At 42.3% G+C, this 25420-nt stretch overlaps 1 protein-coding gene and 1 long non-coding RNA gene across 3 annotated transcripts; both read right to left on the minus strand.

The window, feature by feature from the left end:
* On the minus strand, positions 1 to 12552 carry LOC120458833 (T-box protein H15). 2 transcript variants are annotated; one of them, XM_039646656.2, is made up of 6 exons: positions 11657 to 12552; positions 9469 to 9959; positions 9026 to 9156; positions 3459 to 3744; positions 2474 to 2718; positions 1 to 1263 (listed from the first exon to the last, which is right to left on the minus strand). In XM_039646656.2, exons 1-6 carry the CDS (start codon positions 11988 to 11990, stop codon positions 723 to 725), a joined length of 2028 nt encoding a protein of 675 aa, XP_039502590.1. In that variant the 5' UTR covers positions 11991 to 12552; the 3' UTR covers positions 1 to 722. The 2 variants fall into 2 exon arrangements, with proteins under 2 accessions (XP_039502590.1, XP_039502589.1); XM_039646655.2 differs by having other exon boundaries at positions 9026 to 9159.
* A 10324-nt stretch (positions 12553 to 22876) lies between these two features.
* LOC120457071 lies at positions 22877 to 23476 on the minus strand. The gene is made up of 2 exons (XR_005616907.1): positions 23278 to 23476; positions 22877 to 23185 (listed from the first exon to the last, which is right to left on the minus strand). It is a non-coding gene; the product is annotated as an uncharacterized LOC120457071 (long non-coding RNA).
* Between the last annotated feature and the right edge of the window lie 1944 nt (positions 23477 to 25420).

The raw sequence follows: 25420 nt of genomic DNA on the forward strand, positions 1-25420 counted from the left end.
TTCGATTCCTCCTTTTTTTTTGAACATAATTTAAATAAGTGTTTATAGTAATTGGTTTTTGCAATTGCTTGTTGCGGGGAGTGTCTAGAGGGTTTAATTCAGCGCGGAATTCTCACAATAATTTGCAGTATTAGGAACACATGGGACGACAACAAAAAACACACACAGCTGAAAGTGGGGTATGCATATTGCCTAGGCCTAATTAAATTAACTAATACTGTTATAATGCTACCAAAATTACAATACAGTGAAACCGATTAAGACGGTTCTCTAGCTTAGCATCACATGCAACATCGATTGGAAGTCGCAGCAACATTTTCGGGGTTATTTACAAAGGGATATCTTTTCTTTTCATTTTTTTTTTTGTTTGTTTAACAACATTGCACATACATTTCGTTAATACTCTGATGTGGTCTTTAGGTCTGGGAAATATCTGAGATATTTTGTCTAAAAATTTTAAGGTTTTTTTTTAGATTGCACCGGATTAGCAAGTTACACTTTGAAACAGCCCATTCTGTTAGTAAATACTATACATTTACTTTAATATTTGATACTTAAATGGAGATTAAGTTGCTATTTATAAATGGTTTCCCTAATAAATCTTCATTTGTATTTTCCAACGACTTAAAAACCACATCAGAGTTCAATTTTTGTTGGGGAAGTGGGTCGTGTTTTGGGTGGTGTTTTGGGTGGTTCAGTTGCTTGCGTTAGTATCCTGTATCCTAAGGACTTTCTGCCCGATTGGAGGCTGGTGGCGACGCCTGATGCTGCGGCACCTGGTACGGACTGAACCGCTGCGGATAGTGACTCAGCTGGGGTCTGGCCCTCAGATCCGGAGAGGCGGATCCGCAGGAGGAGGTGGGCGTGGCAGGAGCTGGTGGCGCCACCGCCATGGGAGGGGGTGGCGTTCGATTGGCGCCCGCCGCTGCCAAGGCCAAGGCCGCCTGCTGATTGGCGCTGGCCAGGAATCCGGCGGTGAGTTGGGGCCATTGCTGCTGCCACATGCCCAGCTGAAAGGCGCTGAGGTGGGGGGCCGGTGGGGGTGGTGGCGGTGCCGCCGAGCGCTGATACAAATGTGGCAGCAACATCTCCGTGTACGGCGATCGTCCGAACATCTGCAGGTGCTGGCGGGCTTTCTCCAACAGCGCCAAGGATGCGGCGTCTGCCTCCTGGGGAGTCAATTGCGACATCAGCGGATCGGGGAAGAAACGCAGGGGCGCAGTGCGCATGTGCTGGTCGAAGAAGAACGCGTCCATGGGATCCCTAGAAAAGTAGCAAGTGTTATAGGGATCATTAAAATGTCTAATAGGGCTCTTTCGAATATTGATTAACTCTACATATAGAATTCATTAATGAATTCTTTTGATTTCATGGCTCTAATCAGCCGAAACAATGACAGAGTTAGCTTTTAAAAGCAATTGCCACTCTATTAAGTTTCGGTGGGGGAAGTTCGAGCTTGGCTCAAAGAACTTGGAGTGTCAGAACCCGATGAGCAACTTGTTGCTGCTGCCACTTCAGCCGGAGCAATAACATAATTACGTCGAAAGTAACTGCCAATTGCCGACACTAAACAACAGGAACAACAAAGCCAGCAATAACAATAACAGCAACAACAGCAACAAGAGCCACATTCACTCATTATTTTCGTGTTTTCATTTCATGTACGAATCGGCTTCAAAGTTAAAAGCGCCGATCTGTAATTTACGCCACTTAAGCCGCCGCCGTGCCGGCTACAACAGCAACATTGCTTTTGGTGTTGCTGCCGCTGCTGCTGCTGTTGTTGCTGCTGCTGTTGTTGTTGCTGTTGTTGCTGCTGCTGCTGCTGCGCCCGTGTTGCTGCTGGCGGCAGGGCATTTGCCGTCTTAATAGTCGCCGCCTTGCAACACTTTGAAGTCGCTGTCGAAAAGAGGGCAGCAGTCCTCCGAAATGCTGCTGAAGAAATGCCTTTGGCGAGATCCTGTCGGGAGTAGAGCAACATGTTGCTACAAGACACTCCAATGTTGCTGATGCGCGCAAATGTTGCCAGCAATTTCGACCAAATGAAGAGTATTTAATTTATATATTTTTGGAAATATCTCCGATTAAAAACCACTTTTTTATCTACAAATTATGCTAGTACCACTTAAAATGGCCCTACTTTTCTTAAATACTTTTAAGTAAAATCTGTATAAAAATCACACGCCGACATCGATCATATAATCATATAAGTTCGATACGATTGCTTGGGGATGCTGCACGTTGCACGCTAATTGAAGATGAAGAACCTGCGGGAATCGCTTCGCGGAGTGGCACTTTCACACATTTTTGCTAATCAGCGGCAAGTTGGGCTACTGTATCGGCTTTACGGCTCAACAGGCCATCGTAAATCAGGCCATAAATCAGACATGACCCCATAAAAAACCGAAACGGGAGCAACTACGGGCTACAGGAATGGAAATCGAAGGAAGGAAGACTAGAAGGAAAAAAAACTTACCTATCAAAGTCACTGAGACGCGACGAATCGCGAAATCCCTTCGCAAACGGATTCGAATCGATTTTCAGTTTCGTAATCAATTGATTCTGATAGGCCGTCACGGCCGTGAATACGGTCTCCGGGAAAACGAAGGTTTTATGGTCCATATCCTGCAGCTCCTTGGGACTGCCCGGCATGCTCTGGCCATGGCTCAGACGCACCAAGTGGATCCTGGGCTGGTAGCGGTGCATTGAGTTCAGCACGACCTGCAAAAAGTGGGTTTTTTGGAGAAGACAAATTCCATGAATGTTGCGGATTGTTTGTTGTTTGGTGTTTGCTTGGCAGCGCACACACACGGCCCAATAAAAAATGTACGTCCATAAAAAAGTAGTCGACGTTTGTTTTGACTGTCCTCGCAGCGTCTTTCTACTCCACTCCACTCCTTCACACACATCCACCGCCTTTATGGCCGTGATAAAAACGGTAGCAGGCTCGAAAATCCCCAGAAATATATACTCGCATATATGTATGTATGTATGCCAACAGGGTCTTGAGTCGGCTCGTATTTGCCACCAAATTGCCAACAATTTTCATTCATTTTTGTGCGCGCGCAATGCCATTTGCATACTACGTGCATTCGCGTTCGTTGGCAACCCTGGCTGACCCCATTTGACCCCGCCGAATCGCAAGACAATGGCAAGCCGGGCCGCCACTTTATGTGTTTGTCTTGCGGCCTAAATTATTCAAAATCTGAGATGACTCAGGATTGGGCTATAAAAGATGTGAAGCCAACTTTGCACCACTTTTAAGAGAATTACTTTTAATCGCAGAAAGTTAACTGAGCTATTGGATCGCATTAAAAGCTTAGGTTATTTAAGCTCAAAGGTGTTATTAATAAAAACTTAAATTTTCAACTGAAAGTGATCGGTCCTTACTAACTATCATTCCATTCGCACTTTTTCTGTCTTGAAGTTCCTGCTCCACAAATTGAGACGCCTCGACTCACCTGTCCGCTCTTGTCCATCTCGTTGTTTGTCAACTTCACCTTTTCGAAGGAGACGACCTGTTTTCGCAGTGCCTCCGGACTCAGAGGACAATCCGGATGGGCGTAAATGCGGGAGGGGGGCGGCGGATCCGCCTTTCCGGCCACCAGCCACGAGCTGCGATGGTAGGCGTAACGGTATCGCCGCGAATCAAGCGGTACCACATCCAAAAGTACGGCATATCGGTCCGCTGGCTGAATTTGCCGCAAGGGACCCGAGAAACTCACTCGAACGGTGGGGAACATGCGTCTAAAATAGAATAAAAAATTCGTTTGTAGGATTATAACTATTTTATTTTGTACTTTTTATAACATAAAATAATAACAACATTACTAAAACCAAATTAATTATATTGCATTGAGTGGTATATATTTCTAGCGCATCAAAGTCGACCAAAAATGTGAGTACAGTCACGGAAACACACACAACAAAAAAGAAGAAAATCGTGAACTATTTTTTTATTGCCCGCCATTGTGTTGCGACGTCAAAAACACAAAAAAAAAGTAGGTGGTGAGCTAGCAAGGTATGTAAATAAGACGCATATTTAATTTTATGACTTTTAGCACGTTTTTGACACATTTCCGCAAGCGATGTCGTCGTCCTGAACGCAGGACCTCCGCCCAGCGGGTGGGCGGAACGGGGTGTGTACCGCCAACCCACCCACTTACCAACACCACCCACTTACCACCACCCGCCACCCACGGAAAATCGTGTTTGTGGTCGCAGGTAAGTGTAAATGACGCTAATGACCCAGCCCAGTTTTTTGTCATTTGTCTTGCGGAATGAACGCCTACCATGAATCAAATAGTGAAGCCGATATTCTCGGCGGTATAATTATAATTGATTTGGGAACATTTGTTTAACAAAATAGTATACTTAAAGGTTTTTTTGTGCTTTTGTGGGAGAGAACTATGCACAGAAACTAGAATACTGATATTTATATAAGGTATATTATTCCAACTCTTGCCAAATTAGGTAAAGTTATATTTACCTAACCACAAAAGTGTGAATATGAGCATTTCAATTGGAAAGAACTTCAATGCTCAGACACGCAAGTACAATTTGTACCATTTTAGGTTTGTAGCGCAGATTAAAGACTTATTTCCAATCCACTTTTCCCATTTCTCCTGAATTTTACTCGACATATGTACGTATACATAACGTACAACTCTTGTTTGTTCGAGCTGTGTTTACAGCCCATTATTGTAATGGGCGGGTCCAGTGTCACCGTGATTGTTGTTTTGGCCGCGTATTTATCGCAGTTACCAGGCCAAAACGAATCCGAATCACAACTTGTAATTGCGATTTGTGCTGTAAGCTGTTTCTGTTGCACTCGCAGTTGCATGCCACAATTAGCACCATTGTAGCGGGCACTTAACGTGTTTCGCTTATCTCGATATCAGCACGGACCCACAAACCGACTTCAACTGACTAACTGCATTCGAGCTTGACCGCCAAAACTCGAGAACGGAAGCCGCCAAACCGGAAGCTCCCATTTTGTTTCTACCCCCGAAACGAATGTGAAGAATTTCCATAAGAAGCTCATTCTACACATCATGCACTGGGCGAAAACCACAAGGTTTATTTGAGAACTCAATGAAAATTATTATGTGCATTTTTATTCATTAAAATAACTTTACAAAGGTTTGCTAACAAATTTGGATTAAGTAATAAGTTCTCAAGCGAATTCAATAATTTTAGCAAATATTTTTCTTAGTTTGGAATAAAATGTTAACACTTTTCTGCTTTTGCGATGGCTTGAGCGACCTGCTAACGTAATCCATAAATGTGTGAAAGCCTAGCAACTGCCACGCCCCGTTTTGATGGGCCATATCTAATGCCGCCCCCACATTTCCATTTTTTGTGGAGTTTGGTGTTTCGACTGCTAGGCGGAAATGTCGTAAATCATATTCCAGCATTTACATACATTTTACGAGTTGAAGAGCCGCCCGAGGGCAGCTCGAGCAATAGCCACTCCCCAGCCAATGGCAAGTTGGCTATTTGGTTTTCGCGGGGGAGGGGGGTTTTGCCGGTTTAGTTCGCCCGCTGGCCGAGCTTCTAAGTGTGGATTTTATGTATTTGTTTATGGGAAAATTAGGGAAATGGCTTTTAGCTCTTACTCTTACTCGAGCAAAGAGTGCTTAGGTGCCAAAGGTTACAATTATGAAGTTTACACACCATTTGCCATGGGGTCGCTCGGCTTTCAATTAGTATAGTATTGCATAGTATAGTTCCCGCTTATAGAACATGCAGGAATGGCAATTCATTATCAACACCTTTGTTACAGCAAATTAAGCCGCAAGGTCTAAATTAATAAAATGCAAATTAGCCAGCGAGTAGGTGAACAAAGCGAAACTAAAAAAGCAACCCCCGAAAAAGACAAGTTATACTCCATAGACTATAGCTTTGATCTTATCGCCAGCTGACAACACTCCACCCCTCCCGTTCGCTATCTTTTATTAGTTGATTAATTCATAACTCATGCCCTGCACCATTCCACCAACAACTGGGGATTAACTTGTTCCTTGTTCCCAATCTATAGGCCATATAGCACATTTCAGCTGCCCAGAAATATTAATGAAGTTGTGAAAACTGTTTTAACCAAAATGCCAGAGTGGCAGGGAAATATCTTGGCCTGCAAGGGGTTGCACCATGGAAATTGCAATTTGAACGCATCCTTGGCGAGTAGACTACTGTCCTTAAATGTCCTGCGGCGGCAAAGAGACTCGACTAACAGGCGTGAAGCGTTTGTCGCAAAATATTGACAAACTCGGGGTATTTTGCGATGGGTCAACAAACAATTAGCCCGTCTGCTGACTTTTGCGCCTTTGTCTTCGGCCAATGGCAACCGGCAACCTCAAAACCGCTGACAGCGTGACAAAATCGCAAACCACGTGATATTTTATCTCGGCAACCGCACAAACGCACAAACAAAGCAATCCATCCCAACCTGACCACGTAACAGGTAACGAATTCTAACGCTCAGACTCTAACGCCTTTTTTCACTGCCCCTGCTTGTAAATCATCTGAAAAGTCTTTCAGTTTTTCAGTTTTTTCCATTTCGTATGTGTTGGCAATTTGCGGTACTTCTTGGCCGCTTTTCACGGTTTCTTTCTGATGAGAGCCACGCATGCGCATTTGCATGTGGCAGCAACATTTTCACAGCTGCCGCCGAGGCGAAGTGCCTCAAAAATTGCGGGTTATTATGGGGAACACTTTCTGATTAGCCAGATGCATCCGTTGGTTTGTCAGATGCAATGTTATGTCGTATAAAATAACTTAGCAAATAAATTAGTACTTAGTTTCTAGCTCTTTACTTCTTAGCTTCTATATTCCTAGTATAATTTAAAGAATATATATTGTATATATTTGGTTGCTTTAATTTGAAATTATTGACTAGTGCGGCCAATGATCTGTTTCCATATTTGTACCGTTGTCAAATTATATCCGCCATGACAGACTGCACCGAGTCATGCCATCGAGTGAACGTGAAAGCTGAAAAGCGCCAGTCGTATATTTTTGCAATTTAAAATGTATCATACACATAAAAAAGTCCCGCATTGCCACACCCACTTAGCCACCTGGCCCGCCCCCTTCGTGGACATGTTTAGCTAGCAAACGATGTGCTGACATAGATGGATATCGCTGGGAATGGGAATTATTCTGCCACTGCCTCGACTTCTGTTTTTCCATCGAATTTGTGGCGTTTTTTTTTACTTCGCTTTGCAATTGTGTTGCATGCGTCCGTCAAACCCGCACAAATGTAAATAAGTGTTGGCCGTTCATCGGTATCCTTTGACTAATTACAGGGCCGAAAAAAACACAAAAACACACAAACAGGAACAGAAACAGAAACAAAAAAAACGCAAAAAACACGAAGCCAAAGGAGCAAATGTCCCGAAAGCCAAAGGACATGCAAATGCGTTGTTAGCGCGACAATCGGCAGCTATTACAATGCAATTTATACTTGGTGTGGATCTCGGTATGGGGGTCCCGAACTGGGGCTGCCCAAAGGAGTAAATTTGTTAATGTGTCTTAAATGCATGGGGCGGGGGAAGGGAGGGGGTGCAGAGCCGCCTGTTGACGGCCAGCAAAGGGTTAAGCATCAACAAAGCCGAAAAAACAAAAGTTGCCAGGCAAAAAACCAAAGAAACAGTAGCAAAAATATAAAAAATAAACTCACACTGGGGGTAGACTGTAAAGTACCCTATAAAACAGTAAACCACTTATATGAATAACTATGAAAAGGGAATAAATATGCATTCCCAGAATTATGTATCATATCACAGCGAAATTCCATCATACCCGCGACCAAAAATAAACACCGAATATAAACCCGAAAAAATCGACAAACAAAGGCAGGGAGATCCTAACTACCACCTAGCGACTAATGCGCATTTCGCATGTTTTCTGGGAGAGAGAAAACAGGGGCAAAAAAAAAAAACAAAAGTTCCTTGCCCCAAAACGGTTATGTTGCACGTTCATGTTTCGTTTGTATTCGCATTTCAAAACGCTGCCCCCTGAAAACTGCGCCACAACATTCGCACGAGAATCGAACACATCGTCGAGCAATAATTCCTTCAACTTTGCTTGACTTGCGAATGAAAAGTCGTTTAACTCGGTTTTCTTTTTTTTTTCTATGTGTGTATGCGTGTTTAGATTTCTCTGGGGGGTAAGTATAATTTTGGAGCCAAAACAGCTGACGAAATGGTTGTCTTTTGTTTTTGTGCTAATCGAAAATCGACGCAAATTACTTCAGTGCCTTGTCAATCAAAACTACAACAAAATAATGACTGAATGTAAATGAGGAACTAACCGAAAAGCTGTTGATATTTCCAGTTAAGACGGAATGGGGCGTAGTGGGGGGCGTGGCCGCTAGCTTACAGCTTGGAAGTTGGGGATTCGGCTTTCGATGGGTGAAAGGCGCATTAAAGTTTTTATTGATTGTGTTTCGTTCGAGGACTTTTCGTGGGCTCGATTGGTGGCCAATTGCCGGGGGCGGCATTATGGTTATGACCCGCACTGCCCCATGCCACTCCCGCCCCCCATCCCCTCCCACTAGTCCGCCTCTCTATGGCCGCCGGCAAATTGAATTCCAACGAATGGTTAATGAAATAAAATGCATGTTGCCCGGGCTATAAACGAAATGTGATCGATTATCGGGAAATTTCTTTCAATAACTGGATATGCCGATAAGTGGAGTTTTCAAATGTCTAACTTGATTAGTTGGTGCAATGATTGAGGTGTGTTTCAACAAATAAGAAAGTGGGAAAATTCATTTGAACTCCTTTATTATATATGTATATACGGTTTACTTTAATATGAAATCTTTTAATTACAAACTTGAGCCACTCTGTATATAGAATATCCCTCTTAAAATAGCATAAAGTAGACTTATATCTCCGCTTTCATCTCTGCTTAAAATCATTCATGACTGCATCAATGGGTTTTCCTCGTTTTTCCAGCCCACTCACTTAGGCGTAAACCCCTTAATTTATGAAGTTGTTGCCGCCATGGCAATGGCACTCACCTGCCCGATTTGGTAATGATCATTTCAGTGCCCAATTCATGGAACTTATCCCACAGCTCCTTGGTCTCCAGGTGGCACTGGACGGGCGTGAGATCGTCGCAGTTGCACGAGCCCACTATCTTGGGCGTGGGCTGCTGTGTGGGCGTGGCATTGCCAAAGGAGAGATGAAAAAGAAGGAGTAGAGAATTAGGAGGCGATTTTAGTAGGACGCTCGAGGAGATGCATATTTCTTTCGCCACACTTAGTTGCTGATGCGTACACGCTAAGAAAAGCATGCCTACTTAGAAATGCTTGCAACTAAAGTTTATGAAAGTGAAATGTGTGCTTTAAACTGGATGTCTATTATATTGAAGTTATATTTGATTGTAATTTGCTTATAAATACTCTTTTATCTCAACTTGTTCTATACAAATTAAAGGGAATATCTCTGAGTGTAGCTTTACCTGGGCTGGTGATTCCTCTGGCGACAGGCGTTCGAGTTCCTCGGGACTTTGCGAGGGCGGGGGCGGTGACGGCGAGGGCGTGGCAGCGGCTCCAACTGCAGCAGCAGAACGCCCTCGCTGGCTGCTTGATTTGCTGTTGCTGTTGCTGTTGCCTGAGTTGCTGTTGTTGTTGGTGTTGCTGCTCTGATGATTGTGATGTTGACGTTGTTGCTTGCCAGTTGTTGCGTGGTGATGTGACTGCTGCCTTTGTTGTTGCTGTTGCTGCTGCTGTTGCTGCTGCTGTTGTTGTTGCTGTGCAACACGCAATGCCTGACGCGCTTGTTGCTGCGCCTGCAATGCTGCCGCTGCAGCCGCTGCTGTTGTTGCCGCTGCCGCTGCTGCTGCTGCTGCTGCAGTTGCCGTCGGCATTTCCGAGTCACTGCAGTCGACCACATCAACGTCAACATCATCGTCCGCATCCTGGCCTGAAAAGCGCTCCACAGATGCGGGACCTACACGACCAGAAATGAAAAGGGGCCGAATGCATCAGTAACTAAGCCACGTTATATGGTAACTGGGACTACAAGATACATTTTTTTTGAAGGGTATATTTGAGATAAGTGGATAAATAAGTCAATTGATATCTTGGTAATTGGTTTCATAAATATAAAGCAGTTTCTCTTATGCAAATGCTTATTTGTGCTGCTTCTGAATAATATTCCTAATATTTTTGAAGCGTAAGGCAAGTATATTTAAATTTACCACTTTTTAACAAACATGAGTGCTAAGCTCTCGTTATCGTATTAGAACAACACCCATTCTTTCAGTGCATTTAGAAAAGAGAGTCATCAAAGTGGCTCGTTAGCGTGGGAGTTGCTGCTGCGTTGCTGGGCTGCAACATGTTGCATGTTGTCGATGGCAATGACGAGTCGCAACAGCAATGCCAACGAGAATCCAGTTCGCGACCAGATGCATTTTACAGATTACGCCAGAAATTCAATTATTTGCTCAAAATGCAATTTCATATGTTAATTTCGTGTGTATTTGTGTGCTGGCATTGCCAATGAAAATTGCCAATTGAAAAAGGAGGAGGGGGGGCATGAAAATGGGGGTTTTCACACTAATGAATGCATCTGTTTGCGCTTCTGTCTCTGCCCAATTATGGCATCTAAATAGTTTTGCATTCAGAGTATACAAGCATACATATATATGCGATTATATATGTTATATCTGCTCTGCGCCTGGCATGTGCATTTCCCAACCCCTTTGGCGCATTCAAATAGGCTTTGATTATTTTATTGCCGCGCATTTGCTGCAATTATCAAGTCATCAACGTTGCATTGTCATCAATATGTAATTTATATGGCGGAAAAAAGGCGGGCAAAAAATGCGGAAAATATAGAAATGTAATGCAGCTGCGACACTTTTTCAAGGGGTGGATAAAAAAGCGAAGCAATCGTAAGCAATCGACTACATGACTTTTTGCACCAGCCAATGAAAATCAATAAGTTTGATATATTCTCTAAAGTGCTCTATGTGTTTCTAAAAACATGCTATATTTTGATTTTCCTTGCTAACACACTAACCTACAATTTTCATTGCTTTTTATCAAGTCTCAAGTATTCGCACACATGTGTTTTTTTTCTCTTTTACTATTTCAGTTCTTGAGTGTACCTTCGTATTCTTTTTTGAAATCAGTATTAGAAATTTCTATAAATAATACATAAATGGTATAATTGGCTCTTCGTCACACCTTTATTATTTCCAATCATTTAGCAGCCTTTCATATTTTAATCCTGTTGGAATTCAAGTTTTGGATCGTAAATATTTATAGTTAAATCAGCGGACAAGCCCGTAACTTGGAATAAACTTCAACATGTGAGGTATCTTTTCAACCTTTGACTGACAAATTTATTATGCTCAATCAAAAGAATGGAATATTGGATATGTTAATAGAGTGAAACTTGTTTGCAGTAAAGAGCTGAGTCTGAGTTCAGGAATCAGAAGGTGCTTATACTTATGAATGAAGTTAAAGCCCGTTTATTCATGGGTTAGATGTTGCTCGCAAACTGGCGATATCAAGGTACTTAGTTGCCCTGAAACCCCATCGAAAAGAAGCCCCAAAATGGATTGGCTATTTTTAAAAAGCGATTAAGTCGAGTTTGGAATGTAGGCCTGATTTTTGGGTGGCTGGAGTTACTTTACTCACTCAGACTGCGTTCCGAAGGTTCCCGGCTACTCGAGGCGTTTCCGCCGCGCGCCATAATCGCCGCAATTGAGAAATCCGTGGCGAAGGAAATGTTGTGCTGATTGTGATTATGATTGTGACTGTTACTGTGACTGTGATGGTTGTTCAGCGGATGGTGATGATGATGATGGTTCTGTTGATGATGATGATGACCGCTGCCGTTGGCTATGTTCGCCGCTGCCGCTGCCGCCGCCGAAACAATCTGCTGCTGCAGCTTCGACTTGAAGTTCTGCGTCTGCGACGGCGAAGGCGTTTGCTGCGGTTTCGTATTCGCCGGCTGGTTGCTCAAAAGCATTTTCGGGCCGCCACTTATTGGTATTACTCCTGCACGGATTTTGCCAATTCTTGCCAAATATATGTTCTCAACGGTTTTGGGCTTTTCTCCGCGTTTTTATTGGGATTTTCTTTTCAGTTTGCAGGATGATGTTGCCTATTTGCTGCCCATTTTATGTTAAATTTTTATTTAGCTTGTTGGTATTATTTCAATTATTTGGAGACTCTTTTGTTTTGCTGCTCATTAGGAAATTCTATTGGTATTTAAACGGAATTCTTTACAATTTTCTGCATATTCGCTTTAAATAATTTGAACAGGTTTATCACACAGTCTTGCTCTTTGTTTCCTTTTCATTTGTTACGATTGTTTTTTTTTATTAAATAACATGGTATTATAAAATTTGTGTAAAATATTTTGCAAATGATAAATATTTGTTTGCAACGTTTTACGACACGATTTGCGACTTGACGACTTTACGCCCGTATTTGCGGTCTCCGGTTTTTCGTGCTATTTATCGTAATTTTCGTATTTTCGAGGAGGAAACGGGAAATTCCGGAGCGCCGTCGCTGCTTCACAGTCACGCAGCTGACCATTGAATGAATCCCAATTCGCTTTTCGCCATGTAAACGCCAAAAGCGCCAAAGCTAAAGCCAAAAACAACAAAGCCAACAAAACCAACAAAAAACGCAACGCAAAAATCAACAACAAATACGAGGACGCCGGCAGCGTCGTTGACTGCGACGTCGACTGACCCCCCAAAACAGAAACAACAACAGCTGATGTGTCTTACGGCGAAAGGTTTTCAACACCACGTAACGCGACGTAAGCAAACATTTCCAGAGAACCTGGCCCGAAACTTTCCTTACGTGACGTAGGCAAACCGCCAATTTAAGCCACAAACGGAAGATGGGAAAAAAATACGTTTTTCAATTAGACTGGTGTGAGCGAGATGGCCGTACATGCAGCGCATTCCCATGCTGCTTGCAGCGACGTCGGCGTCAAGGCATAACTCATTTCCATTTTCCAATTCGAACACACATTCCCATGCACTCAAAACAATACCAATTCATAAGCTATCCGCGCGTTAGAGCGAGCCAACTAGATATTGCAGTTGTTGAGTGAGAGCGTTTTGGTGCTGCCATCTCACTCGTACAGCTATGTGGAAGGAAGAGCGAAAGAGAGCGCGCTGAGGAGTTCATAAATTCGTCATTTTGTTTTTGGCTGTTGACAGTTCCTTGGTTCATTGTTGTTGTTGCTATGGTGAGTGTGAGTGGGTTTTGTTGGAAGGGGCTGGGGGTGTGTTTCACCGCTTTTCGTCGACTATTTACGATTATTCTCAACTCGTTCCGATTCCATTCCGTTTCGCTTTGGCCTTGGCTATTCACCACAACACACTGAGTTGAGTGGAAATGCGAGTGAGTTAAGTTCTAGCTACATTTACTGTATAAAATGAATAAATGAAAAGGTTTTTTTTTTAAACTTGTATCTTAATATATCTCTGATATTTATATTGTATAAATAATTTTAAATTAAAAGCTAGCAAAAAGAAACTTAATTAAACTAATAATTAAAGAATGGGTAGGAATAGCAAGTTTAAACATATATTTTTGATAATTTAAAAACATACCCTTATTATATTATAATAAAAACTTACCTAAAAAAGTGACAAACGGGTTATCCCGCATCACCATAATTTACCATAGTTTTCATTGCATACCAGCATTTCATGTAGCATGTTCCAAAATTTTTTTATTTTGACATTTTTCCCATTTTATTCAGAAAAGTTGTAATAATAATTTTGGGATATGTTTAAGGCGCTTTGAATGTGTTGTAGATACTTACTTTGTATGTAAGTTTTTGTTACAATTATATATTCAATATATTTAAAGATTAAAATATTTAATATGCTTATCATTACTCGTTCCCTTTAAATTTAAAATAAACTTTCTAACCGTCACCCTATAATTTTCCATGCCGCCATGAGAAAAAACAAAAAGTCCTGCGACAGGACTTATCTGAGAAAGTGTCTCGTGTGCTGGGTCTTCCAATTGAAAAATCATAATTGAATATCTGCGTTCCCGGCACTCCTCCCTTTTGACCGCCCACCAGCGTATGTAAATGTTTTTAATTTAAATGTTTGCTCAAAGGAAACAACAAAAGATGGTCGGAAAAAAAATGCGACGATGGCGTGTGAACGCAGCAGAAAATTATAGACCCAGGGAAAAGGGAGGAAACTGGTGGGGGATGGGAGGAGGGGGCGGGGAAATGGGAAGGGGCTCGGGTGGTGCCACCATCTTGTTTCCCTCCGTCAGACTTTTTTCACAATTCGTCAGCTGCGCCCTTCGTCCTCCCAGGATGATGTCCTCTTTTCCCAGCACTGAAAAAATACTAATTTAAAAGATTCTAACACATTACCCAAAATATTGACTTTCTGAATGTAAATTCTTGTATGTCCTGGTCTTATCGTATTTACTTTGGAACTATTTAACTTTGGTAACTATTTAACATTAAATAGTTTTTTAGAGGATTTTATGATTTCGATGGATGTGTTTATTAATTTTAAATACCCTAATAATAATTACTTATAATAACCTAATGTAATCTATTTAATTTCAAATTGACAATCCATTTGTTGTTAATTTTTCCAGGTGTAACCGTTGTTTTTGTGTCTGCGGTTTCATTTGCATGCGATTCGTGGTTGCCAGCCGATGTGGCGCACAATTGAGCCACTAATGGTGATGTTGATGGTGGTCGGATCGGTGGTGGAGGGAGTACGTAGCAGCTATATGTATGTGGTATCTGTATCTGGAGTATAGGGAGTATAGGGATTCAGACAGGGTGGGCCTCAGTTCGCTTTGTTTGCTTTGTCGCGGCTCGGTGACAATTTTTCAATGATTTGTTTCCTGCCCTGAAATCTCATTTGCATATGCCACCATATTTTTTCAACTTTCCAGGTTTTTTTTTTCCGGCTTTTTCCCCGTTTCTATTCCTGCTCCTTTTTTTTTTTTGTATATTCTTTTCAGGGGGAGTGAAAAATTGCAATCGCTTTGTTTTTGTTTTCATTGTGGGTTGGTCGCGGGCAATTTGAATTTGATTTAATGAAATTAAGAGGGCGTGTTTTCCTAATGGTCATTTCTTTAAATAGTTTTCAACGATTTTCGTGGAAATCACCGAGCTAATGAAGTTCGTAGAGTGCGGAAGTGTGCTTAGAGTTAATTGAGAAGTTTAGACATTTCTTGATAATGAATGAAGTGTTTTATGTGATTTTTTGGTAGGTTTAAAAAATGATATATAGATTAAGAAACGAATTTTTTATATATATATATATATAATAATATTAAAATTCTATGAATATTACAAGATGACGTACATCGGTTTTTCTTTACAAAAACGCACAAAATGATGACTTGACGTATTTGCATAATGTTGCTGCACTGGAAAATCAAAACAAGGCACTTCAAAGTTATTTATGAACGGCATTGCCAAAAGCAATGACTTATCCTCGGAAAAGAAATCGGAAGCCGTAGCAAAAATGTTGGAACTGCGCGGAAAAGCCAATCAGGAGATATATTTGCTCTAGAAGCCATTGCGATTCTCATTGAATGGAACAGATTTCGAAATTCGAATAACCCATGTATTCCTATTTTGTTTACGCTTTGACGAGATTACGGGAAAGTCGCATGCGGAAAAGCCGCAGAATGGAGCACGGTTTTCCCAATGGCTATTAGTTTTTATTTTGGAAATTTCACTATTTTCCTTGCGTTTGCTCCTTTTGCCTACGTGCACTAAATGGCCAATAAGCGGGCGGCGGTGGGAAATTCGGAAATTGGGAAAAAGGCGGAAACTAAGCCGCCAGGACATGGCCATCTAAATGCACATGGCGGCCATATTGTGCCAAAGGATATATCAATTTTATTGCCACCCGAAATCGAAACAACATGTGTGTTCGAATCTATTTTTTTCTTCTTTTAGCCCCTTTTGTTTTTCAGCCTGCCGCTATTGTTGCATACGAATTGCGTAGCGAATGGTTTTGTTTTGCTCTTTTTTTTTTTGAAGTCGCCCCCCTGCACAACCTTAATCCTTTTGCGCCAAGGCAAACAGAGAATTAATAATTGCGAACAATTGTGTTTTATGGCCATTACGGCCATCCTTGAGAGCAGATCTGCCAGGCTGAGTGGGCGAAGTGCGAGCGGAGCGTGTCACCGGAAGGCAGGTGCGACCAAACGCCAAGGACACTGGCAATTATCCTTGGGATCAGCAAGAGACCAAAGAGTATGAGAGCCGAAGAGCGAGGGAGTCGCAGACGAGCGGAGCAAATCAATTACGCCGCCAGCAACGAGATCTCTGCCTAATTTGATTTCATTACCGCGCCCACAACTGCAAAAAATCGTGCACTCCAAACAAAAAATCTACTAACTTATTGGCCAACTAGATCATAATATTTAGGGTGAGAAAAATCTTTTATTAATATGCAACAGAAATTATGCCATATAAAATATATAGTGTTAGTAGGTGATGAATTTTTCTAGCTGTTTGTGGCATGTTAATTTTACTTAATTTTAATACCATAGTTTTCTTCAGTGTAGGCAAAGCGAATCCTTTTGGCCATGTGCAGGGCGGAGTTGTGCCGGGCTTAATGCGAAAATTAATCGAATCGGGATCGAAGCGGGCTCGCAACTCCGGCAACGCCTACCAGCTGCAGCAGCCAGCCAGCAGCAACTAGCAACTTGCAACTTGCAACTTGCAAAGGCAACATTCCCAAAGCGGCAACTACCGAAAGCGTTGAAAACACTTTGTCGGCTCACAGATGCGTTGATAATATGGTAAAATTGGCAATGATGCACGCCCACTGTTGCCACGGAATCCGAGAGTTCCAGATGCAGATGGGCTTACAGATTGAGATACAGATACAAATGGCTGAGATAAATGTGTGCAGATACTACATTTGTTTTGGCCGCACGACTGTTTCCTGCCACATGGTAATTGCCACATCAAATGCGCTAGTGGAGCACCCCAATGCCAACCAATCCACAGGCGCAAGAACCCCGGAGATTAACGATCTTCGGTGTAAACCACATCCTGGCTGACGGATGAATCGGAATCTGCGGCATCCCCCGAACGGCGGAGAACATCAAATGCTAGCGCAGCAATTGAAATTATTATTAACACGCGTTCCGTTTGCTGTCAAAATTTATGAGCTCAACTTGCAGTGGCTGTTTGCTGCTGTCGATGATAAAGTTGCGACAGTTAATTGGTACACTGGGGAATCTCAGGGGGAGAACGCACCCCCTATGAATCAAAAGAAAATTAGATTTAGGACATATTTGTAGGCCTTTCTATACCATTTTATGTATACTTTCTACATTTCATTCACATTTAAATGTAAAGAATTGCAGAAGGAAGAGAATATTTTGCCAAAATAGTAACAAGTATATCTATAGTTATAGTATTTGAATTTGAATATAGTTTTCCTGCATTTTTTCAGTGTCTAGCCTGCAAATTGCCTATGCAACATAAACAAAACGGTTAGATCAAAGCGAAGAACGCAGCTGAAGCGCCCGACTGGCTGCCGTATTCCCTGGGCAGCTGAAGAAGAAAGCGAGAACGAGAAGATTCCGAGGTGGGAAGAACCACACACCGCGACAATCTTCAATGGGATGCGAAGAATGTGCCCACATCGAGAAGCAGCCACCCACACGATGAAGAGCTCAGAACGCGAGGCTTATTAAATATTAATAAATTGCCATCGAATGACGCGGAGTTGGATTTCTTTCGAGGGGATTTCTTTCTTTCCCAATCGTAAAAGAGAGATCTTGACAAAAAAACCCAAACAATGGATCGGGCAGACACAATGTCAGCTCGCCTAGTCAGGTATTCTGTTGAAAGAAAGGGGCGCGGAGGGAGACACAGGTTGTTCTCGCTGCTTGGCCAATGGCCAATAAAATTAAAAATCTCTTGTCATTGTCGCTGTCAAAACTGTGATCACACCTTGCTCGCCCATTGTGTGCCATCATGTGATTAATGCGATTTATATCGCAAGGACATCGCATCCCGATCCCTGGAAAACGCCAAGTGGAAAACAATGAAAATCGCTACAACAATGGATGGGATTCCCATCCGTGGGGCTAACCTGACCTGACTGACTGGTAGGAAGCTGACTCCGGTGCAAGGTGTGAAAGATCAACGAGCCACGGCGTTTTCCCCCTGCTTTCTCAGATATCCGGGCGTGGGACGATGCTCTATAGGGTGATCTTATCGCCGGACGAGTCGTTCTGTCTCCCAGGAATCGCGCTATCCAGAAATCGGGAAACCGAGAAGCTACGAACAAGGTGACGCTGATTTGTCTGGCATTCCGGTGCGTTTGGCTTCCTAGAATCCAGCTAGAAGCCACCATCTCCGCTCCATCTGCACTCTCGTGTCCATGTCCACGTCGATGTCATGACAGTGCGAAGTTTACCAGGAACCAATCATTGCCGAGCGCCTATTGCAATTAATCACAGGGCGGTGCAAAAGCTCCGCCTGATGGCCGCCAAACACGCTCTCGGATGCAGGCGTCGCAAATTGCTGTCACTGCACAGTGGGCAGCATTTGTCGAATCCTAAATAAATATAGTAACTAAACATTACCAGAGTAGTGAAATTCTAGTAAAAATCTCAACGTTCAGAAGGACATATTGTTAATTAGAGTATGCAGTTTGTCACCAAGTTTGTAAGCAAAGGAATCCCTAGTTAATGATTCCCTTTGTGGTTTTATGAGCCACACCCATGGTAAGCAGGTGGATGCGGAGGACGCGGCCATCTTGCGAATGGCCACCAAGTCAGCGACAATTACGTGGAACACACGCGTTGACATGCAGCACGCGATGCGGATATGAAAGCCATGCCATGTATGCCCAAGTCTGCATACCCTGTATCCCTGGATACCGCAATCCCCGCCAAATACCCCAATCTCCCAATCCCCGAATCCCCAATCTCGGTGCCCCGTACCCCGAGAATCAACCTCAACCCACCGATGGTAATTTACATGGACTGGGTGGGTACGACGATCGCATTGGGGTTTGGCCCCATGCGACAAAAGATGCAATCTTGCATCTGGGATCTGGAAAATTTCAAATAGCTCGACTCGAGGGGAAGGGGCGTTGGCCACGCCCACCGCTGAGCAGGTGCAGCCAGCAATTAACTATGGCCAAGTTCGTGCGCGACATTTGCTTTTTGTTCGCTGCCTTCCTGGATTTCAGTTAGTTTTCGCTGTGTGGGTTGCGGCCAAAATGCAAAATGAAGCTCTAAACTTTAACAAATTCACGCAAGCCATTTGCCATTGCGGCTTGTTTTACTCGCCAGTATTCTGCGCTTTATGGCAATTATATTTGCTGGCATTACGTGCGGGGAACAGAAAAAAAAAAACAATGGCCATGCCAACGTACCGCCCACACACTCAGACAGAAATAATAACTACACCATCAGGTGACAATTTTATTTGGCTGCCTTTGTTTTTCCTGTCGGATTGGGCCGTGTAATTAGAGCGCAAACGGTTGCCATTTCGATAATTTCGGGTTTATAGTTAGAGTTTTGCACAGTGGCGCCGAAACTCTAGGGATAATGCAAATATACACTGCTTTTAACTGAAATTTTACTACCAAAATCCAAGATGCTAGACTTAAGTATATAAATATGTTATGTATGATGTATGATTTAAATCGATTTACTGTGTAATAATCTAAGATCCTAGACTTAAGTATATAAATATGTTAGATTTAAATGGATTTACTGTGTAATAACCGCGCAGTAAACCACATCCTTTAGGGTTTAGTAACTGCCGTCTACGCCCCTGACTTTGATTATTCAGAGGGTTACATATCTGTAGTTGACATGCAACTACAGTTGAGTGCCATTGGAGGAGTGTAAATGTGCGATATGGGGCGGCCATTACGTCTAGAAATATACAATAATAATCATTTCCGAGGGTAACTAATCATCGGGTAGTTTTTTCGTTTTATCATCGTCTGGTTGCCGCTTTGTTGCTCCATCTAATTGCCATCTAAATTCTAAACAAAAACGCACGTGTTTTTGCAATGAGAGTAGCCATTTGAAAAGTGTGTCTATTGTTGGGAAATGGCAAGCTGCCTTTTGTAAAATCAATTGGATAATGAAAATTGAAAAATTGTTGGGGAAATTAGGCTGGCAAATATTGGTATTAAACAGGCAAAACAATCACTCAAATACTCACTCATTTAGCATTATTAAACATTAGTTTAATATAAATATAAATGTATTTTTTAATACTTAGGAAATTAGTTTTAACTCAATTTTGCACTTATTTTTGAGTGAGATGTGCTGTTTTGGCTGTCCTCAATTTGCGTCCTGCAATGGCCTTACACTACCATAGACATTGGGTCCTTGATGTCCTGTCCGATTTTCTCCGCTAATCGAATCGGGATTTGGAACTTCTGGGCCGCGACAAGTGTCGCAAAAAGTGTGCGGGACATTTAGACAGCTGCCAGATGCGATTTCGCGGTTTAGACCAAAACAATAACTTGGCATTCGGCGGTCAAAATAATGTCCTCCCAGCCATCTAATGGCACTTCACGCGACCGGGTAACGCCAGATGTCCTTCCCTCCGTGCGCAGGATCACGCCATTGCTATAGCTTTGCGGAGAGGACTCCCCCGACTTGACTTGACGTTTATATTTGCGGCAGTCAATGTGATTGATGTCTATGTCTCCAGCTCGGCCCTCAAGCTCCGCTTTTGGCCCTGTCCGTGTATTAAGTTGTAAAGTCATTTTGTGACAGCTTTATGAGCGAACATGTGACGCGTCCTGCCAGGAACCAGGATGGGAATGGATGCACAGCGCGAAAACTCTACTTATTGGAGTTCAACTATGTATATTTATAAACCTTATACCAAATGTTTACTTCAATCAGCTATCACAATCTCATCAAAAGTAATAATAAAGTGAGCTTGAAATTGTACAATTACTACCTATATTCATGTACTACTCAATATCACAAGCATAATAGGAGGGTGTTTTATTTTTCCCAGTGTACCAATGGAATAGGGGAGCTCCACTTTGGTGGCTTAATCATTTCCTTGGCAGCGCCAACTATTTTGGCCAAAAACTAATTTGAAGTTCCTGGCTGTCCCGGTTCGCAATTTCATTTGCGAATATGGCAGGCAAATGCAAATGTCGCTCTATGAACTCGTCCTGCCGTGATGTCCTGCCCCTTGCACCCCTTGCCACCAACTACTCCCTCGGATCCTCCATCATTCGACTGTTTGTCCTTTGTTTGCATTTCGTTATTGTCTACATAGCAGAAATCGTTGTCATTTCCACACGCAAAAGTCATTTGGCACATGTGACACCCTTTTCTGGCTTAAATTGCTTTGCCTGATTTTTTTTTTGCCAAAGCTCCACAAAAATCTGGGCGGAGAAGGGGGCGTGTCACAGCCGCTGTTATTCGTAATCCTGCGCCTTTGGAATCCTTTCAAGCCGTGGCAACATTTGCACATGCATTTGTAGTCAATATTACACGCTGGCAGAAATATTTGCCCAAATTAAGAGCCTCCTTCCCAATTGTTTGTTATTGAACTCTTTGTTTTCCTTTGGCCTTTTTTAGCCATTTTTTTGTGTGATGCAATCAAAGTCTAGTACCCACTAACTGCTTTTCCTTAACGCTTCGTTGGTCTTTTATTAACCCAGTTGCGGGGGTTTTCATTCAGTTTTTCTCTGCGTAAATTGCGTACAAATATTAGAATGTCAATTCGTAAATTGCCGAGTGCCAGGCACAAGAAAAAGCGTATCCATTTGACAGGCCAATGAAAACGAGAATTTCCAGAGGAGAAAATAACTATTTGTAGTACTTTAAGCAAGCTAAAAAAGCTTTTCTTGGCCTAATATATGCATATAGAATATAAATCTTTAATTGAAAGTAGTATTTCTTTGCTGAAAAAATGCCCACCTCTTGATATTTATGTACTTATCCTTTACCGCATACCACTGCTAATCTACGGTTGACCATCGATATGTGAATGCCAAAAAAATAAATAAAAAATTTATAAAATAAGAAAGGAATAAAGTTTTGAATGGAACGTGGCGGCAATAAACCTAAACTTTGCCATTGCTTATCTGCGAAGAAATTGTGGATATGCAAACAACGGACAGCAGAGTTTTCAAAACTTAATGTGATTTCCTATTTATGGGATTTTTTCCTACCAATCCACCCACACACACACACAAATACACACACGTCGTCTAATCCAACATATGGACTTGCGTAAAACTTTTGCAGCAGCAAAAGAAAAAGGAGTCCTTGCACCTCCTGCCCCTCCTCCTTCCTGCTGTTATGTAAATCCTGAAGAGATAAGGCGTCGGAATAGCACAATGACAGCCGCAGGAATTGACCAAATGGCCCGAACAAGGGCCAAAAAAAAAGGGGGGGCGGCTTTAGGCCAAAAGGGGGGAAGATGGTCAGGATACACGTAAATTCATAAAGTAATTTCATAAGTTTAGCAAATCACGAACCCAAGCCACAAACAACTGAAGTTGGGACATCCAAAGGTGCAGGGATATAGTGAATGCTCGATAAGAGAGATTTTAAATCTAGACGATTACCTCAGATTTCTTAAGAAATATCTATATCTACAAATTAACTGAAGCTAAAACGTAAGGACAAATTATGCAAAGCTGAACTTTAATATACAGACTAGAAAGTAGAAAACTATCAAGTTACAGAAGGTTCGTCTTAGGCAATTTCCACCGTATAGGGCGACTCTTCTTTTTGCGACCGCTTATTGGTCCAGACACGGGTCGCATATGTGATATGCAGGATGCTATGATGCTGTATGTGGCGGGGCATCCTTGTTCTTGTTATTGCTGCGGTGATTTAACATAAAAAGGTAAACAACAAATGGACGAGGGCAATGGGGGAAACTTTTGTTTTATTAGTTTTTCTTTTCTTTTGTCCCAAGCTGTTTTATTATTAGAGCAGTAAGGACACTGCCCATTCGCCTGACTTGCAACTTTTCTGCTGACCAATGTCGTAATGCTGGGGATAGTATATACACATTGTATATGGGTGAAAATGGGGCTGGGGGGACAGGGGGAGCCGCCTGTCATGCGTTCAATTTCGAAATGGTTTCGCATAATTTGCAAGACATCCAAGCAAAAGTCCAAGTCCAAGGCGGAGAGCCCAAAGTCCAGGGACCATTTGTGCTCAAAACTGCGTACGAAATCCATTTCAAAATTAGTTTTTCCTTCATCTTTTCTTTCGTTGATACCCTGTTGTTGTGTGGTATTTTATGACAAATTTACCTGATTAGATTACATTCGCTTTCGGTTTGCCTTTATTTCTTTATTCGGGTGCCAGCTTAGGCGCATTAGAGCACAGTTTTTTTGCTTGGAAAATGGCGCAGAAATATTTATGCTGGGCAACAGCTTGAGTTAGTGGAAGGCTTAGGTGATCCAGAGTTCATTGTTTTTATGAAAACAAAGCAAATAAATATCTGGCAGTTTGTTCAGGCTTGCTTTAACTAACATACAATCATTTTGCAATGCATTTCATACTCGTTTCGATCTTGTTTTTCGAGCCTTAGCCACAAAACCAGCTGCCAGCTTCGAGCAAACGTTAACAAATTCACGCCAAGTCACCTGAAAATCAGCAAGAGACCACCCAGCGGATTGACACAGTGATTAGTGATCACTGTACAGTGAACGCTGGCAGCGTTGGCTGCCATATAAAGCGATCATAAGTGTCTTCAGTCTGGAGTCGAACAACACTCATATATCAGTTTCAATTCCATTCGTCATGGCTGCTTAATGAGCTGAGTTGAGTGAACGACGAAGCCGTAAAACCGATATTCACTTTTAGGTGTAGCATATGCATACACAGAGCGAAATATACTAGCAGTTCCTAAGATCTCTAAAAATATAATACAAAAACGAAATGCAAACTTATAAAAACTGATTAAAGTGTAGCTTAATACTTTTGTACGATTTAATAATTGCAATAATGAATTTCAGTTTATCACTTATATTTCCAAAATTTCTCTGTTTTCCTGCGATGCTGGCGAACTTTATAATATTTTTTTAATCATTTCAATTTCGGCCTTTGTTAGCAGTTGGCAGTTTGGCAGTTGGAAGCTGACGCTGTGTTGATTGACGTCTCGCATTTAAAATGCTCTTGCTTATTTTTATTTTTCCACCTTATTTGCATATTTTATTTGCTGTTGGTTCAAGATTGGCTTTCTGCTGTAACAGTTGGTTGAGATCACAGATCGGAGATCAGAGATCAGATGCCCGGTTGCTCGGGGCGTAGCGTATTAGTCAAGATCTCCTCTCCACTTTTCACGCTTGGCTCGGGGATGCCGAGATCTGGATCCCTCATCTGGTGCTACCGATCCGAGCCGCCTGACATTTAATTCTCGCTTAATCACTGTCCGGCACTGTACGGTATTCCCGACTGCTTCCTGCTGTTCTTGGCCTGGTCCGCTTCGACATGTGCCGTAAGTTGACAGGATCTCAGGACTTATTAATAACGAGGCGCGCACAAGGCCTGTCAAATGAAATGCGCATGCGCGCAGGCGAGGAATTCGGATCGGGAATTGAATTGAATTGAAGCGAATTGAAAAGAGAAAAGACTGGAATTCGGGGTGAATGAAAGCCGGAGAAATGCCCACCGGGCATTTTGACAAATTAGGCTCATTTGTTGGCGAGTCGCGGTCAAAACAAACGGCGGGTCAGGACAATGCGATAAAGATCATTTAGCCAAGAAGTTGTGGGCGAACTAAAGGGGAATGAAACAAAGCTGAATTTTATTCCATTTTAAAAGGTGAATCTCCTGTCTATTCAAGGGTTTAATTATGCAGACTGTATCTGTGAGGTCCTGTGAATATAATTGTAAATATAGGGTATCAAAATAAATACTAATAAAAAACTATACAATGTTTGAAATGGTTTGAGTTATGATCGCACATTTAAAACACCCACTTTGGTACTTGATTTCCACTACAATAGTGTTCCCTATTCCTAAACATTATTCTCTAGATCGTGCCAAAAAAATGAGGCTGAACAGACCATTGTCCCGTGTGATAAATGAATGTGGCACGCTGTTCATCGGGGCTCGGGACACTTTGTTTGCTCAAGTACCGAGCCCGAAAACCACAATGTGCCACAATGTGGCACAATGGGAGATTTTCAGCTTTTCAACGAACCCGAAAAGCAGCACAGCCTCCGATCGATCGAGTGACTTTTTGCCAGTTTAACACCTTTCGGCAGTTTTACGAGACCATCTCTTTTGGCAAGCTGTGTAAATAGCTAAACAAAAAGGAGCAAACAAGTTTCACGTGAATTTTCAGGGGCTCGCAAAGAAACGATCTTCTATTTGCACTAATGAGCAAACGCAATAAAATGGCCCAAAACAAACCCCTGCAATTGTTTTCGTCCTGCCCAACTGCAA

The sequence above is a fragment of the Drosophila santomea genome, chromosome 2L, assembly GCF_016746245.2.
Source record: "Drosophila santomea strain STO CAGO 1482 chromosome 2L, Prin_Dsan_1.1, whole genome shotgun sequence".
Taxonomy (NCBI): domain Eukaryota; kingdom Metazoa; phylum Arthropoda; class Insecta; order Diptera; family Drosophilidae; genus Drosophila; species Drosophila santomea.